Raw genomic sequence first — 21,927 nt, 5'->3', positions numbered from 1 at the left:
CGAGGAGTACTCCGGGTCTGTAACATGCGCGTGTATGTGGCTGGAGGAAAGGAGGAGGGAAATATCGCAACTTTAGAGAGCGCGCGATATTTCGGAGCGGAGGCCATGCGATTACGCGGGTCGTAGGTTCACCTAGTCGAAGAGCGGCGCGGCGTTTTGACAAGTAAAAATAGAAACGCGTAAACCGACCTTAAGCCGAGGGTGCACCGGGAGTGGTCCCTTTGTACGAAAGAAATTAGGCCTGAAACGCCGAGGAGAGAGAAACGCTCCGTATAATCGAGGGTATGTATAAATGTCTTTCTTTTCCACTCGGATCATCCGAGTTAAACAGATCCCTCTCTCGGTTGTGTGCGCTGCTCGCTCGTTCGCTCTTCTCGAACGTCTTCTTTTCTTCCGTGTTTTTTTATTATCAACCGTCCACGAAATGGTTTCTAGGACTGTTAGGACTGGGCGCATGCTCCCTGTGTTTTCGTATTAGGTATCCTCCGATGTACTTCTCTGGTGTAGCGAGGCGTGCAGGATCAGCCGCCTGATCCGGGACCTCGTCGAAAGGATTCGACGGTTGGTTGCGGGTTCAGTTACGCGAGTTGTCTCTTAATTTGCCTCGCTCCAAGTGCGTCGGAAAACGAAGTGCCATTTCTATTACTTTCCATTTCTATTACTACTATCTTGCACTTTGCACAAGACTCCTTCGATAAATTTACAGTTTTTTGTAACGATGAAATATTGTACGATAGCATTATACATATTATAATAATATTGAGATTAAATTACATGAATAGTTAAACTTAAATAATGTAGAATTAGTGTTATATTACTTCTTTTTTAAATTATTTATTTCTATAAATTCTTTTTTGTTAAATTAACATACATGTCACATTTACGAAGAAAAAAATTAGTTAATGTTAACAAAATGATTGTGATTATTCAATATTTATAACTAATATAAGAATTATGAAATCTCAATAGTAAAATTTTCAGTAAAGAATAATCAAATCTTGCATATAATACAATGAAGAAATAGCAATCTAATCCACTTGTCTTGAATTTTTATCGACTTATTTCCTACGAGTTGAAAATCGTAGCAAACTCGCGTCGCGAATGCAACCCCATGTAGTCGCGCGATGGCGATTCTACGAGAGAACAAGAGGAAGAGAGAGAGCCGGAAAGGGTTGTCAGTCGGAATATCGGCGGGACATAAAGGGGAACCAAAGACTCAACATAGGCAGCGAATGAAATGCATGTCTTGTGCTTTTTACTTGAACTCCAGACCGACGACATCTTCGGCGGGGGCCCCAAAAACGAGAAGAAAAGAGACAGACGGAACTCGAGGGGAAGGGAGAGACGGAAGATCCCAGATAGACGAAGCAACGAAAGAGGTGGCAGGAGGGCGATACTTTCGAAGGGCTGGAACACCCCGGAGATCCCAGATCGAGTTAAGATAATTGCTCGTTTGTTTAAACATTTGACCGACCGTCCGAGAACGCCTGCAGCTTTTTGCTCCCTTTTCGTCGTGTCACTTGTACGAAAGTGTGCACCCACACGTACACCCTTCTCTCGCATATCGTCTACCTTTACGCTGTCCGCCGCGCCGACAAATTCAGGCTCATAACGCTTATTAGGGGATCAAAAGATGCAAATCTCTTTATCTCGACACACGTTGACTTGCATGAATAGATAATAAATATAATTTTTTCGTATACATATATATTTCGCAGTAGCTCGTATTCTTCTTAAAATTCTACATATATCGGAAAGATACAGCATTACGTCCGCACATGTAATGCAACTTTGCGAAATTTTTCGAAACTTTTAACGACATGCAAATGCTTTCCGAACGAATCGCGCATTTTACCGTTGATTCAAAAGTTACGGCAGGATCGAAAATTGTTCGGATTATATTTTGCTATGGAGAACGCGTTCGTATGTACGAATTCGTAATGAAACGGCTGAAAGTGACAGAAACGTTGATGGGGGTTGTTTTCGTGCGTCGGAATAAAGTCGGTTGGATGCTTCCGGCGAGCTTTGCGGGTGACACCGTACGTAGCGACTACTCGCGAACTCTCAGCGTTGTTAAACACTCCGCTGTCGTCTTATGATCGATAACAACAACTCACGCAATTAAATTGTATTAGACATACATATTGAAAAAAACTTTTTAATTTAATGTATTACAAAACTTCCTATTAAATATTTTTGGAAATGTATAAAGAATAAAACGACGCAAAATAATCTCATTTTACGGTGCATTTAAACGACATAAATTTTCAAAGTATTTAATTCAAAGATATGCAATTTTATTGTCATTATTTTTCGGTGCAGAGACATTGTATCGACAAATGAGATAGAAGTCGGATAGCGAATCGGACGGCCTTGTATGCTGCTATTTGTCTTTCAGTTCCGCGAGTATCGAACGTCGATATTTACCCACGCCATAATGACTTTGGGATAAGCAACGATCGATCGACAGCGAAGTCGGATGCAATATTATGTTTCACGGAATGATGTGCCGGGGAAAACCATTGAAACCGTCCCGTCATATATATCAAAAACGATGTTTATAAACTAAAGGATAATGGATGCGCGCTATATCTTCTTGAATCGAGAACGTGTTGCGATTGATGATCATTATTGCATCGCCGCCACATAGATGTCAGTTCGCTTTGATAAAAACAACGCATCGAGGTCAAAGGTCAAGATTACGCCAAGTCTACGCAGCATCAGTTTCCATTAATCCTCTCGCGACGCTTGTTCCTCTTTCTTTGCGACCTTCCTCGCGCGGAAAAATATCCGACGTAAAAAGTGTAGCGCCGAATTATTACTCCTTCCGCGACGTCTTCTAGCGCCGAGTGTCCTCCACGCTCTGATAAGTTCCCTTCTCGACTTACGACCCCGACGTGGTCGCCGGCGCGATTCTTCCCTCGCTTGCCCGTTCCTTGTAACTGCAACCTCGTTCGCGACATTAAGGGGGTGGGCCACTGAGGGGGTGATAGATGACGGGAAAGGCGCCTCGGAGGGACGCCTAGCATCTTCCATTCCTTTACGAGGATCGGGGAGTGCTAGGGTCTGCTCCGACACATATAAACACGATAGGGAGAACGCGCCCCTCTCGAAAAGAACATTTTCATAGACACGCACATGGACATTTTCATAGACACGCATCGATCTTCACATGCCAAGAAAATTGTTCGTAAAAGGGAAAAAAGGGAAGGAGCAGTGAAAAGACCAAAACTATGATCGCTCGGCAAATATCACGAGTAATCGTAAATCGGTAATGATTTTCTCCAGCTACAATAATAAAACGCTGGATGTTTCTCACTATGAACCTTTTATACATTTTTATACGTACATGTCATAATACTCATCGCTCTTATTAACTCGAACAGCGTACAAAGGCTTGAGTAAAACTTGATCGCGTTAATAAACGACACGATTATTTCATGGACAACGAGTGGTGGCAGACAGTTCCTTTTTTTCATCGCGAACGTACAACACGGGTACATAGTTACACGCGTCCGGTAGTAACGCGGTTATGCGTTCGCGTGTATTTTATGCGCAACTCGTCATACATACACGCGCGCGCGAACACACGTTGGTTGCCGCGGGATCCTAGGAATGAGAGAGAGACGATATCTCTCACATAACTCGACGGCCGATTCAATAACGGCCGTGTCGCCCACAGGACAATGCGCCGGCATCGGTTAGGTGCGCTTGGTCTGCATCCAATAGTAAGCTAGGTTGGGCCTGAAACATATAGCGCCTATGTAACTTACTCGTACACATTAAAGTACACGCGTGCACGTATTGTACCTCGCTATTTTGCCACACGCGTTTTGCCTGCGGGAGAGACGCTCGCGGGCGCGCGTTAATTTATGTTGCATCGATCGCAAACGCTTTTCATATCGACATTTGTCCTCCAGTTCGACCGCTGAATCATCCTGATAATATTTCTTAAAGAACGTTGAAACAAATTTAAGAATTGTAATTTTTTAATCACACTTAATTGATTCATAATTGTTGAGACTATTTCTTGTGGTTTTTTAGCCCTTATATATTTTATTAATTTTATCCACATAAATCACTTTTTCGTTTTTTGAATTTTTTGTATATTTGAGAATTGTATGTATCTTTCCTTCTCTAATTTTTCAAGTATTGAATGGTATCTCGAATAATGACATTATTCTATTTATCAATTCCGCAAGTCGGACGCACTATCTGACATGTGTATAGCCGACGCAAAAACTTTACAAAACTCAAATCTATAGAAGTTAAACTCGGGAGGATATTAACTTGCGCGCCCTGCGCTTGCAGGGTGCATGCAAAGAACTCACGCGCGGTCTATAACTCGCGATTGCAAAAAAAAAAATACATCAAGAATCTTGAATTTTAAACTTTCCAAATCTAGCGAGGAGTTTCGAAAGTTCCACAAAGAACAGTCTATAAAAAGTCCGTTTTACCACGAGGGGAAACTCTTGTCTCCCTCAAACGCGGATTATTATAGATGGTTATTTCAAACGTTTTATAAATAAAATCTCTCTAACTCGCCATGTCGTATCGACATATTTATATATCGCGATGACGACGAGGTCAGTCTCCGTTCGCGGTTTCACTTTAAACGACTATTACGTTCGACGTTAAAACAAATGTACGGGCACGTCGTAATCGATACTCAACGGCTGCTTAAATCCGGACACGAAACCTCAACTCTACATGTAAATACGACTCAGGGATAGCTTTTCACTCGAACGCTATCAAACGTAGTCACGACACCCGGCTCACGAATTGTTCACCGCAGACAATCGAGCCATTTACTCGCGAGTACTGTTTAGGGATGCTTATACCTCGATACTCTCTATCGGAATATCATTGATTTTGTTAGAGAACCGCGTTGACAAAATTAGATTGTTAAAAATTATAGATTAAAAATCTGAATGTAAATTTATTAAATTGTTGCATATAAATTACATAAAATAATTTACTATTATTACGCCTTGTTTTCGATACGATAAACGTATCTAACAGTCAAGTAGATGGAATGTCGATTCTTAAGGAGAAGCCAGATATTATCGCTCGCATGCCTGTTGCCGATTCATTATTATCACGTCTTACGACGCGGCTAATCGGCCGCGATCGCAAACGTGTCCGCGCGGATTAACGGGGTGCTCTCGCTGTCGTTGCGCCTGTTATTGTTTAATATATAGCGGGAACGGGAGCGCGCGCAGTGTATCATAAAGCATTCGCGAGAAACGGCACGAGAATCGCACACGCGGGTATTATTTGTGTATGAGTGCGGAATGGCTCGCCTATGCTATAATGCTAATGCCATAATGCGCCGCCGTTTTGCATTACACAATGCACACGGTTACTTATGTCGACTCGCGATTCGCGCCCTCCTACCGACCGAGATTATCTCGGATGCAAATTCCTGCCCGATGAAAGTCGAGCGCGGAGAACCGAGATACTTTGACTGCTATTTGCTTTTTTTACATCGCGATAGAGGCTTTTTTTCAAAAAGAGAAATGTCAACCGTTATGTCGTTCTATTGTTTCACCAAAAAAAAATCAGATATTTGTCTAGCGAGTGTAAAAATAGACTTAATTATGACGCGATTAATTTATATTGTAATAATTTATATAAATATCGATATAAAATTTTATTGATTCTTCTTTTGTTTTTAGAATTATATTATTGTAATGAAATTTTTATTCTTAGTTCCATTTTTAATAGACACATTGCAAGTTTTATATACCTTAAAATAATTTTTGTGACATGTAACATATTTTATTAGACGCACGCATCGTCAAACGATCAATCGGCGACTCGTAAACGTGCGCTATAAAAATTCCGTTTCGCTGTGATAGAGGCAGTTGATGTTTTTGCTTTCGTTTTCTATCCTTTTCTCGTTTCTCATCCCCGATCGGTAGAGACGGTTCCCGGAAGTCGTACTTCGAAATCGCTTCCACGGAAGATTCTCTCGATCTTGAGGGTGAATCCTGCCGAGCGAATCGGGGGAATTATTCGAAACGACTGACAGCACGGCACGTAGAAATCACTATGTCGTGGCGATGCAATTTCGCAAGCACGTCAGACATAGACGGAATTCGTTTTACAATGCAGTCTTCGGCTTCAGGATTTCGAATGAATGTCCACCGCGCGTTCCGATATCTGAACGGCGAAGATGTCATTTTAATAAATGCAAATCGAATGTAAAAGGAAATATTGGAAAATGATGATACAGAAATCATAGGATATTTATATAATTTATATATTTCACCCATCCAAAAAGATAATCAAAACTAATAAAGACGTCTACAATTGCACTAGGAAACTATCCAAATAATTTTAGATTAAAAATGTGTGTTATTTTTTTCTATGTACCATTTTCAAGGTTTTATATTTTGCGTGACATAGTCTTTAATAATCGCTCACGTATCTAAAATGTATGACCGAATTGGAAGCTCGATTCGTTTAATGATCGAAATCATGTATGAAAATTTGATATTCGTAGCCACTACAGCCGTTCACCTTACAGACGATCACCTTCGCTCAATATCCAGTATCCAATAAGGCGTCGTACGTGCTGGAACGCACACTGACACGTAAGACACTCACACACCGGGAAAGACCTTCTCAAAGCACACATCGAAATCGTACGAGCCACCCCCGGGATGACCATCCTCCCCTGGGCACAACGTTTTGGGGCGCCTTTTGGCTGCCGAGCTCTCTCGTTCTCACACACGCGCTCACAACTCTACGTGAGCACACATACACGCAAACACATACATATATTCTTACGTACATAAGGTGGGGTGGGAGGTAAGGGTCTGCGAGATGGTGCGACGGTTAGGGGTTGCTGGTGTGTCCAGTCCACTCCAGTGGAGCCCAGGGCAGACCGTTCGATCAATAGAGGGTAGAGGCTACACGTTTCTAGGAGGTGGACACCCTGCTCTCTCTGCCGCCCCTCGCATATGCCGTCGACGACGATCGTGCCGTCCATCCGATATCGCCACCTTTCCTCGCGCTCTCGTCTCGCGATTTTCTCACTGATACCATTTCTATTTCGAGCATCATGGAACATTGTCCGAAAATTGGTAGCGTCTTTTGAGGACACTCTATCTAGCGATATTTTTACGGAAAGGAGAGCGAATTGTCTTCTACAATCTTGAATGTTGCCCATAGTTTCTTGAAAATTGAGGTAAAATTTATTTATTAACGTTTTCGGACATTGTATGTGCGTTGAACTTTGGTGGTGACGTAAATGACATTGATGCGAAGAATTTGCGTTGACGTATCGAACGGAGGAGTCAAGGTCGCCGACCCGCGGCCAATCGAAAATTACGAGGCGCTTTGCTCGCGGTTTCGTACTCCGAGTCTTGATCCAATTATCTCGTGTCCCTTGCGTCGGGATCGGCGTGCTACGCCATTGGTCTGCGTGGTCCAGACCGCCGGGCCGTTTGTTTTGTAAGTCTAATCGCAGAACGGGCTCTCCGGTGGTCCTCCTCGGTTCATTCCTCCATCTACCGCCGCAGCGATCTCTTCCCCTCGCGTCTGCTCCATCCTCCCACTCGGGCCCCTCGCGTCCCTCGCTTCTTCGTCCCCTCCGTGTATGTCGGCTGCCATTTTATTTTTAAAAAAACGACCGCCAAGCGCACTTTCGTTCGTTCGTTCTTTCGTTCTCGGTGCAACTGAGGGGTTCGATTCTCTTCTGCGTATGGTGGCGCCATGGCTAACGTTCCTAACCATGAGAGAAAGAGAAAGAAGAAATAAACAGAGAAGTAGAGAGAAAGAGAGAGAGAGAGAGAGAAAGAGAGAGAGAGAGAGGAGAAGAGAAGAGGAGCCAAGACTCCCGCAGCTATGTTAGCCACGAGAATATCGCGCTGGACAAGCCCCGGGAAATCCTATTCACCCTCGCAACAGCATCATCATCATCACCGTGAGATCGGTTTGGTCGGCTGGTTATGCGAAATTATTTAGAATAGCAAATATTCAGAAATCAAAGAATAATCCGATCGTCTCCAGCTTTTCCATTTAAAATCATTATTTCACTCTCTTTTTATCATTATACATTAAACGTATTTCTATTACTCACGCATGGGAACGATATATCTCTTGCATCGAGGTACATGAGCAATTGCTATAATAACACGTAGTCGTAGTAGCGCGAACGTAATCGTCCCGTTGAATTATTCTAGAGCTCCATTATTTTAGGGAGTATAGTCCATGTTCTCGAGGTTCTCGAGGTAGAAAGCCTTACTAAGATCGAGACAATTTGCCTTTTTTTTCTACACCCTCAAAGTAGTCATACACGATGCCTTTAATGACATTGATTACCGTAGAATGATTACAGATAGAAGGCGATATAAAAAGATAAAATGATACTTCACTTTTGATCGTTAAGTATTCTTCTTTTTCATAGATTATTCTGCATTTTAATCTGTTAATTATTTTTCAGCTATTAATTATTTTGTTTGTCATTATAACTTTATAACATTTAAATAGATTGTTATCATTTTATTGTTATAATATTATAACAATAAAATATTATAACAATAAATTATTAAGTTTATTCGATTATTAATATTAAAAATACCACTGCGATTTTATTTGTTTTAAGGGCGCAATTATTTCTATTGATTTTGTTTTTCTTTTTCGCATACAGTACATGAGCAATACTTCTAATAATTCCGAGGGAGAATAATAAGTTGAGAAAAGAACAAACTGTCGTGACTGCGTCTCGTAAGAGATGACACGGAGATTCTTCGGAGCAAAACTTCGCTCGTCCTATACACCTCCTTCGCCGAGGGATTCGCCGCGGTATTTCTCTCATCGCTTCTTCTCTCGAAGTATGTATCTAGTGAGGTCCCGACCTTTGACCCCCGCATTGGCTTCCTCCATCTTCGAAGGATCGAAATTGAGATAAAAGAGAAAGGAAAATATCACCACAAACAGAAAAGTACATAAAGACGGATGGTTTAGTAGTAATAGTAGTTATGAGATTTTCATAAAGATTTAGAAATAAAGAAGGCTAAGAGAGAAATTTAAGACGCGTTAAAAAATTAAAAGTTGATAATATAAATCAGGAAAAATTTGATCGATCGTAATTAACTTTTTAAATGACATTAGAGAGAAAAAAATTGTCTTGCTCGAAAAAAATGAAACCGTAAAATAAAATCCTTGTGTTTAATATGTTTGCACGTTTTGTTGCAAGAATTCCTAGTTCGAAAAAATACGAAAGAAGCGGTAAAAGCGAGAAAGAGCGAATACGCAAGAGAAACGCGAAAAAATATCAGCCATGAACGACCGTCTCTTTTCCACAGGGCTAAAGTTCTTCTCTCGAGGGAGTTTCAGGGCAGAGTCTTCCTATCCTGGCGCCAGGACCAGGCGGGCCCTGGTAAAAGGGATAAATAAAGCAACGTACGCGTGTTTGTGAGGGCGAGTGTGCGTGCGCAGCTGTGGTCAACGAGTATTAGAGGATTGACCGTAGGTGGCCTAGGGAGAGAGAGATGGCCACGAAAGCCATAATGATATTGGTTCTGGATCCGTAATCACTGTTATACGGGAATTAATAATCTCTGCGGTTTTCGTTTCGCGGACAAAGTCACGTGACCACGACCAAACTCATTTCCTCAAGGATGATTGAGACATCCGCGTTCGAATTTTGCGAGTTGCATGAATTATGTTAATAATAATATGTATACGTGTATGTATGCAATATTATAAATTATTATAAAACATGCTGTTCTTACGTCCTTTATCTAAGATAATATTAAAATTGTTAATGTTCTTAATAACTTATAAATAATTAGGACGTAATGTGCAATAATATTAAAAAAAATCCGAATACCCAGTTTCTCAGAATTCTTTAAGTATCAGTTTCTTTAAGTATTTTTGAACAGTTTATATTTTATTTTCTTTAGAAGGCGACAATAATAGATATTTTTGTAGATATTCTTTAAAGAAGAGACAAATTAATATCTCTCTCTTCATTAATATAGAATTTTTATAGATAGAATACTTTTTATATCTAAAAATACCTCATATATACTTAAAATGTATATATTATACTTATAAGATGTATACTTTATAAAATGAAAAGTTATATATTTATTTACTTATTAAAGTAAAACTTATATACTTATAAAGCGTGTATATATACATATATACACTTTATATTTTTGTTTTATATCTTTTATGCTTTGTTCGCGCGTCGCCCAGGACAACTTAAAACCGAAGGGACGATGGAACATCGAAAGAATTCCGGGCGTTGAGGGACGAAAGAGCGCCTTCTAGAATTCTAGACCGGCATGAGAACCCGCGGAATGCTTTCACATAAAGACGCAACCCCATAAGACTTCATCCCCCTTTATACAGAACGTTCTCGCCCCCGAAGGAGCGCGAGCGCGAACACGCTCTATGTGTATATATATGTAGGTGTGCGCGGCCGCGTATGGGTTACTACAGGATCGATGTTTCCTCCTTCATCCCCGGTATCGGGGTGTAGTTCGTGCGTAAAAACCAACCCCCGCAAGATCTTGTCCCTTTGCTCTTCATGCCATGCTACGCGTTCTCGTTCGCGTTGCTTTTTTTCTCGGATTCCACCGCGTGAGAATTCGAAGTCCGTTTGTAACATTTGACGACAAAGTTTGTGAATATTTTTTATCTCCCACGATCTTTGTGAATTTATGCCTCTGACGTTGCATTTCTTCAAGTTTTATGATACGCGAAAGTAGAGATATAGTGACCTAATTCTCTTCTCTCTTGAATAAATGTGCCGGGAAAAATTTTATAAAATACAGGAAATCAGTTAATAACGTAATTTAGATAAACAGCAATATACATACATGTATACATATAATTTTTTTAGTTGACTCTTGAAATATTACAAATAATCGCTAGTTTTAATTAAATTAATTAAATTTATTTTAATTTCTATTATGTGTTCGTGTGCAGCGAGTGCGATGTGTAAAATTAAATTGCGATTATACCTTCATCCTCTCCATTTGATGTTTTGAACATAGTATTGTTCGAGATCTCATTGGGCCAAAAACTTGGACGAGCGGACGCTCGCCGTCGTTTTGCCATCTACGAATTCCGCGGAAAACCCTCGGGCGAAACCTCAACAAAAGTTTCACAGTCGAGGAGCCAACGACAATAGGAAGAGCAGAACACGAGAACGATTTAGCGCTGAATGCGGATGTGACTAATTTTCTGGGTTGTCCACACAACCTACCGTTTAAATCTTCCCCCATCGCTGTCCAGAAAACGTTAGCCGACGCTCCAAACAGTTCTGACCGTCACCAAATTAACGGAACTTTGCGGTCTGATTTATCAGCCAAAACATATAGCAGTTTACACAAAATAATCTAATTGCGTGTATGATTTCAAAAAATAATTATTTCTAAAATTTTGAAGTATAAATGCAATTCTGAAATAATGCGTATATGTGAAGATTAAATCGTAAAGATGTCTATCGGATTGAGCGCTTCTTTTCGACATATACTGTTTAATATCAATGTCGGTGAAGAAGTGCTTGCCGGATGTTAAATACGAGCGAATCACTGGCTGCACGCCAATTAATATGTAGTCTAAGGTTAATGAAATTCCCGGTGTCGATTTCCCGTGCTCTTTCCGACATTCTGAATTGCCAGTTCCGTGCTCCTTCCTGCTCTGAGAGTATGCGCGCGGTATAATGATACGAAGGTACGTCAACGGAGTAAAGCTGAATTAATGACAGACGTCGAAGAAGAGCCGTGGAAACACAGGCTACGGTTTCACAATGGCCGAGGTGCAGGTTATAATGCGAATGGCAGTTATGTATCGCGGTAGGAGTGCCCAGGATAATAAGGGGTTGTTGCCAGTAGCAGTGTTGCATGTGCGGAAAAGGGGGAGAGATTCTACGCGACACTACGCACGGCCCAGATACATATTCGCGTTGCGTGAACATACTTTTCAAATTTAAAATTATATTGTCCAGGTAAATGTAATCCTTAATAACTCAAAGCATGAGCAAAACTTGCAAGAAAAAAAATAATAAATCTTTTAAATATCCGTCAAAATAAAAAATTACATTGTCTAAGAGCCATAGAAGAGAAGATGATGAATTTTTATCAATATAATTTTTTTATATATATTTTATATTTGTGAAGAAAGTAAATATATATTATATTTTTTTTTAAATTCAATAAACTTTGTTTATAGCCGAGTTGTTTAATTCAGAGCGTGAAAAATTCACGTTAAATACATTCTTTTTAGTATTTTAAAAGCAATCATCTCACGAAAATTAAAATGTATTCCAGATTACTTCAACGAAAGTGGTACTGCAAAGTAATCCTGAAGGCGCTTTTGTTTACATTCTGCGAGATACTTCGTTTGAAACGAGTAACAAGGTAAATTTTCGGACATTGAATAAAGGTATATGTGTATTGTACATACATATATAAAATATTCGAAATACAAAAAGATTACATACGATAAGCTTTATCAAAATTTCGTCTCACTATTAGGTTATGCGAAAGCAACGAAATAAAAATGAGAACGAATTCAGGCGATTCGCATTACTGTATCCGATCATTGACGGCGATTAATGGCGTGAATTTTCAGTGCTCCAAAAGCGTGATTGAAAGCAGAACAATTATTTGAATGCGATTGAAATTTCGCGTTTTCCGCGGTGGCGGTCGCGAGGAAATGTCGACTGACATCGTCAGAAATTCGATGCGATCCGCACCGGCGTTCCGCGCGTGCCGTGTAATTTATAATTTCCATGAAATATTCACGCGTCGCTCGCGAATGCCGGCAAAACCACGGTACTCGCGGAACTTTGCGAATCTTGCGACTCTAAATGCGCGTTCAAAAATCGAGCGCGTTCTCGTTTTATCGCGTCAGAGTTTTTGGAATTAATTAAACGTGACTGTGCAAAACTAAATTCTCACCTCGTTGTTTACAATATGCATTTCGACTTGAATACGTTCGATGACAGCGATATAATGACAGATGGATTTGCGTGAATTTTATTTTCTAATTAAGCATATTTTTTGCACGAAAATATTTTTTACAAATATCTATAACGGTAAGAAATAATTTTGTTTGTGATGGTTATACGTGATTTTTGTAATAGCATTAATATTAAATTAAAAATTAAAATGAAAAAGATGAGATAAATTTAGTCAAATTGAATTAAAAATTTTTTACGGAATACTGAAGTGATTATAAATAAGTGCAATATATCAAACATTTAAATTAGTAAATAAATAGGAGTTATAACGAGCGATAATCAAATTATAAATTATAATAATAAATTTTAAAGTTTGAAACTGCCGTGTGACGTTGTTAATGATTGTCCCTTTCGTATCACATGTTTGAAATTTTTCTCGCGATGAAGATTAATGAGACTTATATGCGAGAAGAAACAGGACAGAAAAATATAAAAGAACAATTTAGTATCCAAAAATATATAAGTATTTATAAAAATTACTTAGCGGTCAATATAAAACACTAAAGTAAATTTAATTATGCGGAATTATAATCGGACTCGATGTGAGGATCGCACACTAGCGTTAATTCAAGCATTCTGACGCGTGTGATAATCGCTCATATCTATTAATTAAATATTTACGAGATATCGATCGACGCGGTTTCATGGCGCGACAATCGAGAGGCCGAGTTCGACCGATTTCGGGGGGTACCGAACTCGGGGAGGCGCACGGCCGAATTTCCATTGGTGCTCACCTCAGGGGTGGTTTTTGGCCGAACTGCCCCGAAGAAAGGACCCCTTCGCACACGACGGCACAAAACGCTTCGCGCTAATACACGTACGGTTGTGTACGGATGCTAGAAAACCCACCCTCGGAAAAAACGCGCGTCGCTCATAATGGAAGCGAGTAAACCCCGCCTGTCCTCTCTATCCTCCCTTCGCCTTCCCGTGACCCCCCTTTTATACTGACGGCGGTGCACGCGTGTGCCATTGGGAATTTCCGAAATATATATCCCCGTGCGTCCTATTGTCAGGCGAAGAATGGCCGGAATTTCATAGTTTCCTCCATCTTTTCCTACGTTTTCACAATCGACGCGAGGGAAAGATCGTGTTTCGAGCTCTCTCTTTAACGACGCAACGTGCCCCTGTTCTATGTTCGGGCTTTTTCCTCTGCGAGTCTTGCTCGCTCCGCGAATCTCCGCTTCTCCCAAATGTATCGAGGTAAGACGGAAATCGTGAAAAATCCCTCGTGTAGTAAGGAAAAGGTCGTACAAGTGAAATTTTCCTCGCGGTGAGTGTTTCAAAAAAGTTTGAGTGTGTGACGATACGAGTGGTTATTATTACCTAGATTCATCGCATTATAATTTGGCATATTTTTGACAATTCGTATGTTTTTATTTATTCGATAAAGTCTTTTTATATGTTTCATTTTTCTCTCTTTTAGCATTCTATATGATGCTAATTTTTGAAATTTTCTAAATTTATCTGACTATTATTGTCATAAAATATCTTTCAGAAATATGTATAATCTCTATACTAGTACGCATTTATTCTGTCAAGAATAAAAGTAACGGACATAGAAAATATTTATATTCTTAGCTATTAAACAGTTTGAGAGAGACGCAACACTCGCCGCAATGGCAGTGACTTCAACCATTGGCATTTTCTCTCACGGTATGTATAGCGACGGAATCCCTCGCGCTGACAATACGCGCCGATTCGATTGGAGGAGAGCGTCGCGAATGGAGACACTCTTTAATTTATTTAGATGCCGAGAGCGCACGTCCGTGTCGTTTTCCGATCGCGTAGGCTATAGATGAGTCTTTAGCCGTGTAGGTGGAAGGGATTAAAGTAGGTGCATTGCGAGCAAATGGACGGCGATCCTTGCTATGGAACGACCAATGTGAATCGGCGAAACTTCGACAAGCTTAAAGACTCGTCATTTGAAATCTGGCTCCACTTCCAAGCGATGGAACATCTTGCTTCGTGTTGGATTTAGCATGAAATGATTATAGGCGACAGTAAGTGGAAAAGTTTTTTTTTCGTTCACAAAATGCTAGACATAAAACGGGCGAGAAAACCTTGTCGCTTTAACAGCTACTTATAATTTTATACTTTGAACTTTACCATACAATGACTTGTGTGCAAGTCTAGTGATTTTGTGACCAACAATAAGTAAAACTTTTGCAAGAATAATATTTAAATTACTATCTTTAGTTATCTTATATGCGGTTAAGTGCATTGATAAGAAATAATTAATAAGAAATAGAACTTTGATAAAACGCTATAATATGTTTAGCCATGGAGGATTTTTATCGAGTATCGACATTTCAGCTATTCGAATTATTTTATATTTGCAAAATTCGTTATTATAATTATTATTGTGGCTCGAATACACGCCTATGAGCATTTTATGATCCGCAAAAATTCGAGGAACTTTACGCTAAAATTTCATTCGGGATTTGAGCAATTCGACGAGCAAAGCAAATCGTCCGTCGATTCACCGCTTATGAAGTTTAGTCGCTCGGATAAACCGTTGAAATTGTCCTCATTCGTTCGTGCGAATTCCGTGACTTAAACTAGAGCAAGGCTATAACTAAACAATGTGTTCTGCAAACTGTTGGTCAGCAAGCGAGCGAGCAAGTTCGACATGTCTGCATGACGTTTCTTTTCGCATATTTTCGATTCGACTCAGCCATCTTTTTATATTCTGCTTTTTTCTCCTCAAGCTTCATAACATATAACATATTTGCCGATCACTGCGTTAACAAAGAAATCGTGTGGGTCGTACACAATCGTGTCTGGACTCTCAAAGTGTTCATTTCTTTTTTTTTTCTTTCGAACATATGCACACCTATAACAAGATTATTCACGATCCCATCCAAAGAAATATCGCATATGAGTATATTTAAATATTAGCTTGTCATCGCGTCATGACAATTTATATAAAGAATTTGTGTGGCGTGCAAAATTCAATCTTTAGTGTTGTCACATTTAATTTTTCTTTCTACGGATTTCTTTTCAAAGACAAACAACTATTAAAATTATAAAAATATTAAAACTATAAATATTTTTGCGTGGAGGGAAATGATAGAAGCCCCGATGACTTCCGGTACGCCCTACACTCATATTAATGTTACGTACACACACGTCCTTCGTGGATGTGGGAAGGTCTTGGCAGATCAATTAAATTTTCACGATGGAGAGGAGAGACGCGTCATTACGGCGCGACATACCACGACAAAAGAGGCCGAGACGGGCTAGGCTACTGCTACGTGTGATATTGAATTATCGATGAGTGTCGTGTGTTTCGATATTCATGTGTTAGCGGCAAACGGCAACATTACGTCCGATGAACGAACGAACAAATTCCCTCATATTGCTCTGTCACGTTCAGCGCCGCCCAATGGCCATTTTTCACAGACAGGCTTGGGTAAATATTTTGCAAGATCCCTCGCGCAGATTCATTCGTGTTGTGACATCTCAGATGATACCGCGATAGTCTGCTTGAAAATTAAGAAATATGCGTGATAAAAGTGTTAATTATAAGCGAATAAATTTTAATTGTACCTTGTAAATCTTTTATATTACCTCGTGCGACTTTTAACACGTTGCTTATTTATTATTAACATATATAAAATTATCAACATATCACATATAATCTTTTATTATATTATAAAGAATACAATCATATCTCTAGTCATTTTAATGAATTCTTTTACATTCAACTGAAGATTCTCTCTCGGCATTTCGTCTAATGAGAGCTCCCGAACGTCAAATCACGACGTGGCGATCTAAGAGACCGCGGTGTAATCCGATCTGAGAAATCTATGTCGATAGGGAAATAATTAGGCTGCTTAAAGACGCAGAGGACGAGGTAAGCAAGAGGGAGCTCTCGTGTACAGAAAGCACCGCCGCCTCTGTCTTCTCGAGCCTTTTCCTTTCTTTTCTCGCGCGCTGCCGAAAAGAGGGTCCGAGGGGACGACGAGAGGACAGTCGTCGGTACCGCGTTTACCCTTTCATCCCTTTCGAAAACGCGTACCGCCATGAATAGCCCAACTAAAGATCCGGGAGAGTGCGGGAATCTCTGGAGCGTCCTCCTTCTCTTCCTCCTCTTACTCCTTAGTCTCTGACGCACGAGAGGCGCACACATCCTTCCCTCGTCGAAAAAAAGAAAGACGAAAGGAAAGAAAAAAACAATCCAGAGGCGTTGCACTCGTACGCGTGCATCGTCGTCGTCGTCATCGTCATCGTCGTCGTCGTCGTCGTCGACTATGAGTTTGACGTCCCTGTGAACTATACTTTGGGCTTGTATCCGTGCCCCAGGATGTAAGAAGAAGAGTCGAGGGGAGGACCTCTCCCTTTCTCTCCTTCTCTCTCTCTCCCTCCCTCCCCGATATAATGGCGGCTTCGACACAAGGCCCCAAAAGAAACCCATAGATATCACATTGCGCGCTCGGGACTGACGGGACAAAACAGTTCGGGCTCCGAGACAACGAGCGGGCTGGGCAGCGGCGGGGGAGGGAGTTCTTCGGCGATCCGTCGCGAGTTTCGTAGACCAACTAACGAAAAGAGAGACGAAGGGATGGACAGAAGAGAGAAAAGATCATACGATACTCTGCGTACGAGATCAGCGGGTAGATGAAGGCAGAAGAGATGAAACGACGATGCAAGCGGCGTTTTCATGTCACACTGGTGGGTCTTCCACGCGTGCCGATCTGTTAATTAACGATCGGCATTTCTTGGAATTATTCAAATCAAAACTGAAAAAGGACCGATATTGGTCTTTTGGGGACTGAAAAAAATCGTGGTCATTTCAGATTGAGATACATTCGTGTAATGTATGTTTTTTTTATTATCAATTATTTTGTGAAACACCCACAACTAATTTCGCGCAAAAAATTGTTGGTAAATATCGGAGTTTTATTTGTCAACACGCGGAAAGAGTAACCCTATGTGTCACTTGTGTTTGCGATCGATCGCGCGTAGAAGGATCGCACGCGTCGCGATGTTTCCTCCATAAATATCGGGTTATTATTTTCTTCAATAATGAATCGGTGTTTCCACGGCGGATCTCTTGGCAGCAAAATTATCCCGCCGTTTTTCCCTGATGCGTGCATCGGACAAAACGCGCGACGACAGTACCGAGATAGTATCGAAGGGTGAATAACAAAGTTGTCGCCGGAAAACTATAGCTTTCATGCATAGGTAATCAGTTTCTAAATAAAAGTCAAGTCAATAAAATGACAATCGTGCGTGTGTATTCTTCGGTGTATTTTGCGGTGTTGACATTTCTTCGAATTTAAATTACGACACGTAATCCTATGATAGAGGATGATTGCGTACGTCGGACTTTTTTCTATATATGGTAGATGAACGATATTAGTAACGAAATGTCCAAGAGAAATTGGACGTTTTTATGTAAATCCTTTAAAAAAGTTGATATTAATTTGATAAAAATTTGACATAAAAATATCTCCTCGAATATATATGTATATATATAGAGAGAATCAATTAATCAATAAATTATAAGATTGCATTTTTTTAAAGTAATTTAAAATGGATTTAAAATCTTTTTTTTAGATGAAATCAGTATATTATCGTTGATAAGCGATTTTAGTAAGTCACTGCACGAACAATGAAATCTCATTCTAAAAGAATCAATTAATGATTTTGTTTTAATCACAGTAATATTTTAAAATACATCATATATATAATTATATATGAAATAAATTCAACAATACTTTGTTAAGAGAATATATGAATATAACCAAAAATCTTCTGCAATTTTCGTGAGTTTATCATATTTTAAAAGTATAAAATGAAGTAAGAAATATAATTCTGAATACTAAGTAAGTATTCTGAATACTAAGTAAGTGAAATCTTACTGCCATATAATCATAAACATAAGACGAAAAGCAAATTATGTTTTTATTGTTTTAATTAATGATATTTTCATTAATTAAATTCAGTTAAGAGAATAGTTTATAACAAACGCAAAATGCAAGTCTGTAATATAATAATTTCAATTATACATTTTTTTTGGTTTATATAATCTAATTTAATTATATAATGTAATCTTTTTAAATTTTAGTAATAGTAATATGTTACTGCTCACTTTCGTTACGTTTTTTTGTTATGAATACTGTTCATGATCAAATCGATATGTTATTTCCAGATATATACTGATATTCTAAAGCTCACATATATTTTAAGATCTCAAGCTAGTAATGCTTAATGATATGTATACAATTCGTCATAGATGCTTTTATTATTAACCCTCAAAGTCCTTGAATGTCAATTGTGGCTCTTACGCAGGTCAAATGATTCATGGCTCCTTTTCATTCTTTTTTTTTACATTACGTGCAATTAGAAAATTATTTAAAAATTCCATAATTGTTCTAATTCTTGATAATTTAATAAATTATGTGTATATATCCAATAATATAAATTTTAAATGAGATGTGAGAATTATATAAATATATAAAAATATATTAGATAAATTATTTGTACATAGTTATCAAACTTTGATTAGCTTTTCTTATATTGCCTCATATATATCTTATATTATCCTTTATTAATTTGCGATTGTTATTGCGAGATATACGATTGTAATAATTAATTAAAGTTTAGAGTAAACCAAAACAAAATCAGAGACCATTAACCTCCCATATTATAGATATAGTGAAAATTAGTTTTAAGTTTTCATTTTAAGAAAACGTGAATTACCTCAGAGTAGAATTAACTCGCGAATGTGCTAATATAAATTGACAAAGAGATATGCACGTTCTTATCAGAATAGAGGGCATATCTAATTGGCTGGTTTAAATAGTTACTTGGACGATGAGTTAAATGGGTTTCATTGCGCGGCAGTACTACCTACGGCGAATTCAATCAACTGCATGCCCGATAATTCAATCAGTGGCGCGCGAAGTTGACTCTCGGAAACACAATCGAGTCTCCGTGTTATCGGAAGTGAATTTCGAGTAGAACAATCGTCGCTCGCAGCTACGTGGGCCGCGAATCGATAATTCGTTGCCGAGATCCGGCGACGGTTACGCAACATCTGTTGTGTTAATTTTGCTGCAATCTATTGGATATATCTTGAGCCGCACGAGGCGAGTATTAATTATCTAATTACAGCGAAGCTCCGAGGTATGTGCGCGATTAGCAGATAGCCGCGGTTATCTATTCGTAATGCTTTCGCATTTCTATTCAAATGTGATAATGATTTCATTATCTATTTTCCATTAGAAAATTACTTTACTGAAAACGCCTAAACGTCTATTTTCTTACACTCAAGTCTTCCAAATTATATAAGATTTTTGTAAATTTTAATCAAATTCACAAAATGATACGCGCACTTACTTAAATCTTCTAAAAATGTCAAAGATTTAAAATATCGCTCAGATAAATATCATTCGGGAGATATGATTTACTTCAGTTTGTAGAATCGAGGAATCGCGAGGTCTGAAAATCGCATTACGAAGAAAATGAATGTTCTCGAACGAAGACGCGAGTCTCCCTGCAAAGCGGAACGAGGCCTATTGTGGATTCTCGTTTACCAAAACTATCAATTGATGTCGGGGCACAAACACGGGTAACGCGCGCGATATAACGCACACTCGCGCAGCTGCACCCTCTAACACCGAAATCCAAACAGAGCGTATATATCTTCTTGCCCGTCCATCTGTCGTTGTGTAACGGAACACCGGCTAATAGTATTAGAAATATATATATATCTCGGACTAAACTACCCCTGTCAAACCACTCGATCGAGAACCACCCTCCTGCTTTTGGCTTTCCCGTTCGTCTACAGATCGCTACGGTCGCTACGGATTACGTTGGTAAACGTCGGGGTTCGTCCAACGAGTCCTGATCTCTAGCTTCTTTCACCCCAAAATCTGCTAAACACATCGACGGATCGACGATATCCTATCGAGAGCTCGACACTCGTCACCCTCGATTTGTTATTCAGGTCTATCGACGTATTTGTCATCACGTGTTAACGAAACGATTGCATATCTATGAACCATTATTCCGATTTAATTTGCATGCATTTGTGATTGCGTTATTAAAATTACAACAATAAAATAGATAGAAATCATTCTTATCGAAATTACTCATTTATTTCCATGGGATCAGAAAAATGCGATAAATTTCAATTAATTGTGAATAAGCTTAAAGCGTGCTAAAGCTATAAACATTATATCCTACAAAAGACCTACTGAATCAAAAAGAGTGCCGATTTTACACCGATTGCACATAACAAAGACTAGGTATAAATATTTTCGCTCGGTGCACGTAAAATCGATCGGCCGATATCGAATTAAGAAATGTAACGTGTAATTGGCATCCCTTCTTTTTGCTTTACGCCACATCCAACGTAGCGGCGATATCGGACAGGTCGGAGAATTCGAAAATCGTGACGCCGAGCGCGCCTCACGCGGGCAGGCGCCGTGGAGGCGGCGGATGCCGCTTTTTGTTTGCTTGTTTGTTGTTTGTTCCGGGCGTTTCGTTGCCGCGTCGGTTAGGTACTTGACTCTCTTCTCGCGCTCCCGCGTTTTCTCTCAACCACCGATCATCTCCTTCTCTGTCTTTATTTTTCTCTCATTCTATTATTCGTCCTGTCTCCCTTTTTATCTCCCCCTCTTCGTTTCTCCTCTCCCGAATCGATCCGTGCAAATTTACACGTCTGTCGAGTGCTGCAGTGACGTTGAGAATTTTCACTGTCATCGATACCTCTATCATCTCGTCTCTTCTGCATTCCTTCTCTTGCTCTCATCGACGATGATCGCCCCGAGGCAAGGTTTTGCCACCGGCGAGGACGGAACAGGATGCTTGCCCTTCGATTTATTGTTACAAGATCGCGGGTATAACCCTGTTCTATTAAAATATTTAATTGGTTTGTCGTTATTCGCGTAGTTCCCCTGTTTTATCTGGGCGATGCTGTGTAG

The 21,927-nt window shown here is 39.6% G+C and overlaps 1 protein-coding gene and 2 long non-coding RNA genes across 7 annotated transcripts in view; 2 read left to right on the top strand and 1 right to left on the bottom strand.

Annotated features, from left to right (window-relative positions):
- Positions 1-11,304, top strand: part of LOC145969356 (uncharacterized) — a 79,998-nt gene extending 68,694 nt beyond the window's left edge. The window contains exons 5-7 of one of the 2 annotated variants that reach the window (XR_014438054.1): positions 8,660-8,953; positions 9,318-9,414; positions 11,019-11,304. This is a non-coding gene — a long non-coding RNA (uncharacterized LOC145969356). Of the gene's footprint in view, positions 1-8,659; positions 8,954-9,317; positions 9,715-11,018 lie in introns of those variants that run through there. The other variant, XR_014438053.1, reaches the window with a different exon arrangement.
- LOC145969354 (uncharacterized) overlaps positions 1-21,927 on the bottom strand; it is a 211,018-nt gene that overhangs the window by 54,941 nt on the left and 134,150 nt on the right. The window contains exons 2-3 of one of the 4 annotated variants that reach the window (XR_014438049.1): positions 8,720-8,895; positions 7,692-7,735 (exon numbers count right to left, since the gene is read on the bottom strand). The exons of 2 other annotated variants lie outside the window; for them this stretch is intronic. This is a non-coding gene — a long non-coding RNA (uncharacterized LOC145969354). Of the gene's footprint in view, positions 1-3,320; positions 3,745-7,691; positions 7,736-8,719; positions 8,896-21,927 lie in introns of those variants that run through there. One more of the 4 variants, XR_014438048.1, reaches the window with a different exon arrangement.
- On the top strand, positions 11,871-12,731 carry LOC145969108 (uncharacterized). The gene is made up of 3 exons (XM_083094963.1): positions 11,871-11,974; positions 12,297-12,386; positions 12,504-12,731. Exons 1-3 carry the CDS (start codon positions 11,871-11,873, stop codon positions 12,637-12,639), a joined length of 330 nt encoding a protein of 109 aa, XP_082951089.1. The 3' UTR covers positions 12,640-12,731.

The sequence above is a fragment of the Camponotus vicinus genome, unplaced genomic scaffold (assembly GCF_025532165.1).
Source record: "Camponotus vicinus isolate PSW18456_S1 unplaced genomic scaffold, iyCamVici1.0 SCAF_3, whole genome shotgun sequence".
Classification (NCBI taxonomy): domain Eukaryota; kingdom Metazoa; phylum Arthropoda; class Insecta; order Hymenoptera; family Formicidae; genus Camponotus; species Camponotus vicinus.
The sequence above is the reverse complement of the archived record's forward strand: the minus strand, read 5'-3'. Positions and strand labels throughout refer to the sequence as shown.

What these genes read in the sequence shown, in the direction of transcription:
- LOC145969108 (XM_083094963.1), top strand. Translation starts at nt 11,871, where the DNA reads ATGTGCGGAAAAGGGGGAGAGATTCTACGCGACACTACGCACGGCCCA. An exon ending in TTTAAAATTATATTGTCCAG is followed by an intron (nt 11,975 to 12,296) that starts GTAAATGTAATC and finishes AATGTATTCCAG; the next exon opens with ATTACTTCAACGAAAGTGGT. An exon ending in CGTTTGAAACGAGTAACAAG is followed by an intron (nt 12,387 to 12,503) that starts GTAAATTTTCGG and finishes TCTCACTATTAG; the next exon opens with GTTATGCGAAAGCAACGAAA.